This window comes from Cibotium barometz, chromosome 1 (genome assembly GCF_041138505.1).
Source record: "Cibotium barometz isolate CiBa-2024 chromosome 1, ASM4113850v1, whole genome shotgun sequence".
NCBI classification, from domain to species: domain Eukaryota; kingdom Viridiplantae; phylum Streptophyta; class Polypodiopsida; order Cyatheales; family Cibotiaceae; genus Cibotium; species Cibotium barometz.
This window is the reverse complement of record NC_141046.1, coordinates 34,982,429-34,992,433: the sequence shown is the minus strand read 5'-3', so window position 1 is coordinate 34,992,433 and position 10,005 is coordinate 34,982,429. Positions and strand designations below refer to the sequence as shown.

The following is a 10,005-nucleotide window of genomic DNA, read 5'->3' as shown; positions in this document are numbered from 1 at the left end:
TTTTTCTAAGGGAAGTTCGGTTGCAACAGCTAGCGGGGAGTGTTCAAAGGACAGCTCACGACATAGCAAAAACTTGCCCAGGTCTTGACCAGCCTGGGTATGGTGAAAAATGGTGTGCTTCCGGTAAGATGGGCGAGGGCCGACGAAGCAGTCCCTGAGTGAAGTGCCAGGGCACCTAAGGAGGATCCTGGAGGGTTCTGACCAGGCGATGCACGGGCTGGTGGTGCTTAGGACACCCATGCGTATGTCGTGGAAGATATATATATGTATGATGACGAGAAAATTATTGTAATCTATTAGTGGATCTCGTTGTGCTGACCTGCTGGTGTTAACGGAGAGTCCAGAGTGATACTATTTTGTGAGAACAAGGATTGAATGGAAATTTTGAGTTATGACATCTGTAACCAATAATTGTTTGTCAATGGATTGTTTTAAAGGTTAAAGTTTAAAGAGTAGTGTGTGCGTATTTGTATCCTAAGCAAAAGTTAAGAAAGGCATTCAATTATGGGTGGGTGAGTACTTGTCTGGTTCTACCAATTCCAGTGGTTGGGTGGTGGCTAACCCATGGGCCGGAAGCTGGAATCAGTAGAGTTTTAATAATACGTTTAGAACTCGAGTACTTAAATAAAAGCCTGAAGACTTCTCTAATGAGTAGATCAACGACTGTGCCTGATTCAATTAGAAAAAAAGCGTTGATCCCTTCAAGTTAAGTCTGTAATAGTTTCCCTTCTATCTGGTTTATTCAGATGAAGGTTAGTTCAGTATCTTGACCTCGTTAGAAAAATTCGTTAAGAAATTAAAAATGGTGGAATCGTCTCCATTTTTCGGGCATGGAAAATTTTCCTGGTTTCGATTTTCAGAATGACTACCAGCTTAGTCTCGTGCCCAGACATCGAGGGTGAGGCCCCGAGTGGGAAACCCTGCCCCGCGCATGAGGGAGCTGCTTCTGCTACTGCCAGCCTACTGGAAATCCGGTGTGCGGAGGGGGCAGTGGGATCCCACAGTTGGTATCAGAGCGTTGTTGTAAATTTACGTAACAGCAATAGAAATTGCTTAAAATTTTAAAGTAAATCTGGGAAATAATGTTTTCACTTGTTAATATTATGTTGAATGAACTTCAAAAATTGAAAACTCATAAATTGAATTGGAAATTTATAGATGGATACCCCGAATCTATCTGGCATTCCTGAACTCTCCCAGAGTCAGGATGATATGATAGCCTTTCCATTCGAGCACCTCATCAACTCTGCTATACGACCCGAGTACGTAGAGTGAGACTCGCATGTCATTTTGAAAGCCTTTACTTTCCTGATCCTATTGAGCAACGTTGGTATATGTGGTTCTTTGGAGGACGATGTATTAATGTCAGTACCAGTCAGCGTCAGAGGCTTAGGCAAAATATTTCCTTAGCCATGATTCTGATAAGGCTAGGGCTTGTTCAGCATGTTCAACTCTTTGATCAGTCACCTAGGAACTTCAGAATTTCATGCCGAGTTTTTAGGCTTCTTAGCTACTTTGTTCCTAGAAGTAGAATTACAGCACCTCTTTCTATAATGAATCGTGTGTACCATGGTATATCTCCTTCGCAATTTCGCTTCTTTATGCGTACGCGATTGAGGCAGTGATTTTGGGAGCCGTGATGCTCTATGTATATATCGAAAACTTTTGATAATAAATGATGTTTTGTAAAAAATTATCAGAGTAAATCTTGTTTCATGAAGTATGATGAAATAATTATCTGTTTAAAGAATAAATCATAAAAATTAAATAATCATAAATCTATTGTCAAAGTTAAGTTGACGAAAATCTCGTTTTGTCATAATCATGAGGCGCATGGCCCGTGCAAGGCAACTGGATCCTCTAACCGATGATTGAGGAAGAGTTAGATCCGGATGTTCGAAAAGCCCTGCACATATCCCAACCTGGTCCCTTCAAGGGTGAAGGGGAGCAGTTAGGTGAAGTAGTGGAGAAGTGGATTGAGGCTATGGAAGAATACTTTGATGTAATTGGCTACAATGAGAGAAGCACGATGGCTCTCGCCAGGTTAAAAATTGTGAAAACGGCGAGGGTCGCTTGGAGGAATCACTGCGAGACTAACCGTCTCGACCGTAATACCCAGACCTGGACCGATCTTAAAGCTTACCTCAGAAAGAGATTTTGTCCTCCGGGCTTCCTTGAAACTAAAATGAATGAGTTCTTGGAACTAAAGCAGGATAATCGGACAATTAAGGAGTACCATCAAGCTATTGCCCTTCTCCTCAAATATTCCCCGTAATTGGATGAAGAGCAGCTGATGGCCAGATTCATTTGAGGAATGAACAAACCATTGGACACCTTAGTGAAGAATGCCAAACCTGTCTCAATGGGCCGAAGCTGTAAGAATGGCAAAGGACTTTGCCAAAGTCTTTGTTGTTAAGGTCCCGCCAAAGCCTGTACCCTCTAGCTTTAAAAGATTCCAAACCCTGGGAAGTACTTCAAACTTTCCTCCCCCAAAGAGACAGCAAGGCTCAAATCAGAATCAGGATACTGGGAGATTCAGAAGAAGTGACGAAAAACCCTTCCCACAAAACACTTTCTTAGGAGCCCCACCTCTTTCAAGGATTCGGAGGGATGAGCTCAGAAGTGAGAACCGGTGTTTTGGATGTCAAGGTTTTGGTCACCAACTGAAAGACTGCCCGACTCCTGCCATGTCAAGGGGACACGGAAGTCGTCAAGGACCGAGAGTGCAGAGACTAGCCCCTTCCTATCAGTCAAATCAGGGTCCATCTCATCAAAATCAGGGCAATCCCAGGAGAACTCCAACTCTGCCATCTTCCTCTGTCCAGAGTAGCCTCAGAACTCCTTCCCAGAACTGGGGCAACCAAAGAGAAAGAGTTCCGTCTCAGACTGCAGCAGCCAGAGCAGTCACAATAGCAGAAGTAGTGGAAGAGGAAAGAGGATAGATTTATGCAGTAATTGAAAACCAAGGGCCAAATCGCCAATTCTCAGTCATCCATACTCCAACTGAGTATCAGGGTAAGCCTTTTAAGCTTTTGATTGATTCATGCAATAATCATTCTTTCATTTCCCCAGGATGCTTGCGTAAGCTAGTCTTAGAACAGAAATCAAGGAAACCTATGCAAGTTAAATTGGCCAGTGGAAAGATTCTTTTCACTCAACTTGAGACAGATCGTATTCAGTTTAAATCTAGATGGAAATTTAACTGACTGTCAGTCTATACCTTTGGGAGTTTTTGATGGGATCCTTGGAATGGATTGGCTCCATAAAAATCAAGCTGACATTCACTATCATAATGGAACCATTTCCTTCCGTGACCTTCACGAAAATAAAGTTCAAGGAACCGGAATTTCAGGATCCCCAAGTCTGCAGTTATTAGTAAAGGCTTCTAAGTTACTAAAAGGACTTAGAAAGAAGTAGCTCCTTTATGTTGTCAAAATGAATCTAGTAGACACAAAGTTAAAAGCTAAAGAACATGAATGGTTAAGTGATTATGATGATTTATTCCCAGCAGAATTAACAGAGATGCCTCCAATTCAGGAAGTAGATCATGTGATAGAATTGACCCTCGGAGCTCAGCCAGTAGCCCTGCGCACGTACAAAATGCCAGTTCCTCAAGCCATTGAACTTAAGGAATAGCTTAGACAGCTGTTAGAACAAGGGTTTATAAGGCCCAGTGTTTCACCTTGGGGTGCGCCAGTTCTCTTTCAGAAAAAGAAAGATTGAACGCTAACACTTTGTGTGGACTACAGAGGTCTCAATCAGCTCTGACAGTTAAGAATAAGTATCCTATCCCCAGAATTGATAAGCTTCTGGACAGGGCTAAGTCGAGATTTTAGATAAATGATTAATTTATTCCTCATAGGAATTCATGATTAGTTTTAAATTCAGTTAAGCAAAATACTCAATGATTGAAATTCAGTAAAGTAGTAATTGAAATATTACTCTTCGAGAAAGTTAGTTCAAGGAGAACCTTTCCAGAATCAAACCCTGAATCAGACTATGACCACGATTTAATCTCCTTCGTCAGTTTCAAGAAAAGACGATGTGACTAGTTCAGGAAAATTTCACTCAAATCACCCACCAAATCTGAAATCAGTTTAAGACCCTTGATTCTGATCTAAGGATCAAGGTTACAAAATTTAGGAAATTCTATTGGAATTTTAGACCTGTGATCTAGAAGTATTGGGATACGGATTTAAGATATACCCATTGTATTCAAAAGAAAATCAAAACTGAAAACTTGCATAGAAACCGTGTTTTCTTAAAGGACTGTCTTATGCCAGAATGCTGGAGGGAGCATTTGGTATATGTGTTTTTCTAAGGGAAGTTTGGTTGCAACCAGCTGGCGGGGAGTGTTGAAAGGACAGCTCACGATGCAGCAAAAACCTGCCCAGGTCTTGACTAGCCTGGGTATGGTGAAAAATGATGTGCTTCCGGTATGATGGGCGAGGGCCGACGAAGCGGTCCCTGAGTGAAGTTCCAGGGTACCTAAGGAGGATCCTGGAGGATTTTGACCAAGCGATGCACGGGCTCACGGTGCTTAGGACACCCATGCGTATGTCGTGGAAGATATATATATGTATGATGATAAGAAAATTATTGTAATCTATTAGTGGATCTCGTTTGCTGACCTGCTGGTCTCAACAGAGAGTCCAGTGATACTGTTTTATGAGAAACAAGGATTGAATGGAAGTTTTGAGTTATGACATCTGTAACCAATAATTATTTGTCAATGTGGATTGTTTTAAAAGTTAAAGTTTAAAGAGGAGTGTGTGCGTATCTGTATTCTAAAGCAAAAGTTAAGAAAGGCATTCAATTATGGGTGGGTGAGTACTTGTCTGGTTCTACCAATTCCAGTGGTTCGACGGTGGCTAACTCATGGGCCGGATGGGGTTAGGCTGGAATCAGTAGAGTTTTAATAATAAAATTGATTAATAGGAATACGTTTAGAACTTGAGTAATTAAATAAAAGCCTGAAGACTTCTCTAATGAATAGATCAACGGCTGTGCCTAATTCAATTAGGAAAAAAGCGTTGATCCCTTCAAGTTAAGTCTGTAATAGTTTCCCTTCTATCTGGTTTATTTAGATGAAGGTTAGTTTAGTATCTTGACCTCGTTAGAAAAATTCGTTAAGAAATTCAAAATGGTGGAATCGTCCCCGCTTTTCGGGCATGGAAAATTTTCCTGGTTTTGGTTTTTGGAATGACCACCAGCTTAGTCTCGTGCCTAGACATTCGAGGGCGAGGCCCCGAGTGGGAAACTGTGCCCCGCGCATGAGGGAGCTGCTTCCGCTACCAACTATCGGGAATCCCGGTGTGTAGAGGGGGCAGTGGAATGCCACAGTTGGTATCAGAGCGTTGTTGTAAGTTTACGTAACAGCAACAGAAATTGCTTAAAATTTTAAAGTAAATTTGGGAAATAATGTTTTCACTTGTTAATATTATGTTGAATGAACTTCAAAAATTGAAAACTCATAAATTGAATTGGAAATTTATAGATGGATACCCCGAATCTATCTGGCATTCCTGAACTCTCCCAGAGTCAGGATGATATGATAGGTTTGGCATTCTCCACTAACGTGTCCAATGGCTCGTTCATTCCTCAAATAAATCTGGCATCAGCTGCTCTTCATCCAATTGCGGGGAATATTTGAGGAGAAGGGCAAAAGCTTGATGGTACTCTTCAATTTTTCGGCTATTCTGCTTTAGTTCCAAGAACTCATTCATTTTAGTTTCAAGGAAGCCCAGAGGACAAAACCTCTTTCTGTGGTAAGCTTTAAGATCGGTCCAGATCTGGGTATTACGGTCGACGAGATGGTTAGTCTCGCAGTGATTCCTCCAAATGACCCTAGCCGTTTCCATAGTCTTTAACCTGGCGAGAGCCATCTTGCTTCTCTCATTATAGCCAGTTACATCAAAGTAATCTTCCATAGCCTCAATCCACTTCTCTCATTGTAGCCAGTTACATCAAAGTATTCTTTCATAGCCTCAATCTACTTCTCTCATTGTAGCCAATTACATCAAAGTATTCTTCCATAGCCTCAATCCACTTCTCCACTACTTCACCTAACTGCTCCCCTTCACCCTTGAAGGGTGAAGTAGTGGAGAAGTGGATTGAGGCTATGGAAGAATACTTGACCCTAACTGCTCCCCTTCACCCTTGAAGGGACCAAGTTGGGATCTATGCAGGGCTTTTCGAATCCGGATCTAACTCTTCCTCATCGGTTAGAGGATCCGGTTGCCTTGCACGGGCCGTGTGCCTCATGACTCTAATAAAACGAGATTTTCGTCAACTTAACTTTGACAATAGATTTATGTTTATTTAATTTTTATGATTTATTCTTTAAACAGATAATTATTTCATCATACTTCATTAAATAAGATTTACTCTAATAATTTAATTAACCATATTCACAATCATGAAAACAATTTGGAATTTTTTTTGCAAAACATCGTTTATTATCAAAAGTTTTGGATATCATAGAGCATCACGGCTCCCAAAATCACTGCCTCAATCGTGTACACATAAAGAAGCAAAACTGCGAAGGAGACATACCATGGTACATATGATTCATTACAGAAAGAGGTGCTGTAATTCTACTTCTAGGGATAAAGCAGCTAAGAAGCCTAAAAACTCGGCATGAAATTCTGAAGTTCCTAGGTGAATGATCAAAGAGTTGAACATGCTGAACAAGCCCTAGCCTTATCAGAATCATGGCTAAGGAAATATTTTGCCTAAGCCTCTGACGCTGAACTGGTACTGACATTAATACATCGTCCTCCAAAGAACCACATATACCGTCGCTCAATAGGATCAGGAAAGTAAAGACTCTCAAAATGACGTGCGAGTCTCACTCTGCTTACTCGGATCGTAGCAGAGTTGATGAGGTGCTTGAATGAAACCTGTCTCAATGGCCGAAGCTATAAGAATGGCAAAGGACTTTGCCAAAGCCTTTGTTGTTAAGGTCCCGCCAAAGCGGTCCCGCCGCCAAAGCCTATACCCTCTAACTTTAAAAGATTCCAAACCCTGGGAAGTACTTTAAACTTTCTTCCCCCAAAGAGAGCAAGGCCCAAATCAGAATCAGGATACTGGAGATTAAGAAGAAGTGAACGAAGACCCTTCCCACAAAACACTTTCTCAGCAGTCCCACCTCTTTCAAGGATTTAGAGGGATGAGCTCAGAAGTGAGAACCGGTGTTTTGGATGTCAGGGTTTTGGTCACCAGCTGAAAGACTGCCCGACTCCTGCCATGTCAAGGGGACAGGGAAGTCAAGGACCAAGAGTGCAGAGACTAGCCCCTTCCTATCAGTCAAATCAGGGTCCATCTTGTCAAAATCAGGGCAATCCCAGGAGAACTCCAGCTCAGCCAATCTGCCTCTGTCTAGAGTAGTCTCAGAACTCCTTCCCAGAACTGGGGCAACCAAAGAGAAAGAGTTAGTGGAAGAGGAAAGAGAACAAATTTATGCAGCAATTGAAAACCAAGAGCCAAATCACCAATTCTCAGTCATCCATACTCCGGCTCAGTATCAGGGTAAGCCTTTTAAGCTTTTGATTGATTCAAGCAGTATGCATTCTTTCATTTTCCCAGGATGCTTGCATAAACTAGTCTTAGAACAGAAAAATTTTTCACTCACACAAACAAGCACCAAATTTGTATGATTTGAGCGAAGTGTGACTCAGAATCGAATGTGCTACAGAATTTGTAGTTATCCTTTTAACGAGGTACTTTGAGATCTCCATTGATCATAAGCGTACGCGTGTGGTTCATCAGAATAGCAGATGTGCCTTCGGCACCCTTTCCAAGTATATTTACAAATTCATGTGCGTTTCATTTAGGCAGATATGGCTACCCAAGCATCCTAGTTGTGAACATGTAAATATCGTATGTACTAAATTGTGTTAGAGCACTACGAATATGACTACAAGGAGGCGGAGACACAATTACAATTATGGGAAATAGGGAGGCATGGTGCATTTAAGAAGCCAGGAACATGGCATCGATTGCATGGAGGTCGAGCGAGCATCCCGAGGCGTTTAAAATAGCCCAGATGCCCGACTTCAATACTAGAGGCCGGGTTTCGAAACCGCACCATAGCCACGCGTACACTCAACTGCTACGCTACACGCGTATCGCACGTCATGGGCGCGCGACTTGCTTAGAACCCAACCCTTGCCCACTAAGTTCACTCCACATAAATCGAACGGCTGCTTGTGTTTCGCTACGCGTGCCCAAATTCCACACCATCGATGCCATCTTCCCGGCTTCTTAAATGCACACCTCTTTGTTTCTCTTAACAGATTTCATGAAGTCGATGTTGACAATGATGGTGCACTAGATAGGGATGTACCCCCATAGCCCGCTGTTAGTGACTGGTGGCTAGGCCGCTGTCTAGTGGCCTTGACTTGGGCAGGCTGGATGTAGCTCGCAACCGGCCACTGATAGCCTGCACAGGTTAGGATCACAAGCTTCAATTGGAGTTGCAGCAGCCGATACATGTAAAAAAGACAACGCACCCCCTTTGCTTGCATTCTCCTTGTTGTGAGGAGGCATTTCAAGTTCTCTAAAATGGCCAACTTCACTTCCATGTGTGTTCAGGTGTGATTATTAACGGGTCGGCTATGAATGAGTTAATCCTATCAAAGATCGTTACATATAACCAGTGCTTAAACTTCTTCATTAGAACCTTTGCTAAAAGCTCTGCACCTAATCTTCCAAGATAGCTCTTCAGTAAATGCCTTTTAAACCACCAAAAAGGAGCCCAAACAACCATTACATCCACACTTCAAAGACACATCACTTGGCAAGATAATCCTTAACCAGCAATGAAAATGTTTACGATCTTCATTAATGATGTTGATTAGCCATGAAAGTTGAGGAAATATATTAAAATTCCATAAAAGAACCCGTTAACGTTATGATTGGAAAGAAACCTCACAGAGGGTGGTGCAGGTGGAGGTGGGCGGGCCGCTGGGCGTCCGGCCAGATACTAGGGCAGCACGGGCATGCAAGAGTTCGGGCGGACGGAGGGCCTCCTCCACCTCGTGTGAACCGACCCACTCGTGAAGACTCCCCTCTCCACACCACACGTCCGGGATCTGCACCTTCCCGGCCACCTGCAGGCGGTGCCTCTGAAGCCTATCCCGAGGGCAGTTGGCGTTCATCACATGCTTACGATCGTAATTAAGCACATTAATGCACGACTCCAACCCTTGAAAGGCCACATTTTCATTGACACCTGATTCAGAGGCCCTTTCACTAATACCGTCGCAGAGATCATCATCAACTTGATCATCATCATTATCATTAACACTGTCAAGAGCATTCTCGCTGCCGCTTGCAATCTTTTCGTCAGAAACCTTGCACGCTCCATCTCCATTTACTTTCTCGTCGCTGCAGCGAACGAAGGAAGGACTCCCATTATCGCTAGCATGCGGATCTGCCATGGTAGCATCCAAAAAGCACTGTTCACGAAAACCCACTGAAGAAACCAAGAGAATGATAAACAGAGCCTCGGTATCAGCGCCTAAGCTTCTTTCTAGCTAGAGGCGATCATCGAGGCCCCAACAGCAGACAAGCTCAGGATTTGATACGGGCGCAGGAGCTCAAGAAACGCTGCTGCAGAGATCCAACAAGGAAGGGGCAAAGCCTAATGGAATCAGAACTAGCTTGGAATGTCGGGCAACTACGTGGAGAAAGTATCTCTTGCATGATTGAAGCCACACAAAGAATGTGGCAGACAAGAGAGAGGAGGAGATACGCCCTCGTTACATGCCCTCGTTACATCGTGTGGCCCCAGTTCTCTCTTATGTAAACTACCAACTAAATATCACCCTTGCCTTTGTGTGGCTGTTCCTCTCACACGTTATTACCTCCTCAACTTACTAGCGTAGTACCAAGTACCCTCTCATCCTTTCAAAGAATCGGGAGTTGTATAGAGTTGGGCAACCTTTTAGTTTAGGAAACATACACACTTTACGGAAAAAATGAGTTCCGTTTTTATAGCCT

At 42.9% G+C, this 10,005-nt stretch overlaps 1 protein-coding gene across 1 annotated transcript; it reads right to left on the bottom strand.

The window, feature by feature from the left end:
• Positions 1-8,840: 8,840 nt before the first annotated feature.
• On the bottom strand, positions 8,841-9,763 carry LOC147641921 (uncharacterized). The gene has a single exon (XM_086820772.1). The coding sequence runs from the start codon at positions 9,441-9,443 to the stop codon at positions 8,913-8,915; it is 531 nt and encodes a 176-aa protein (XP_086676898.1). The 5' UTR covers positions 9,444-9,763; the 3' UTR covers positions 8,841-8,912.
• Between the last annotated feature and the right edge of the window lie 242 nt (positions 9,764-10,005).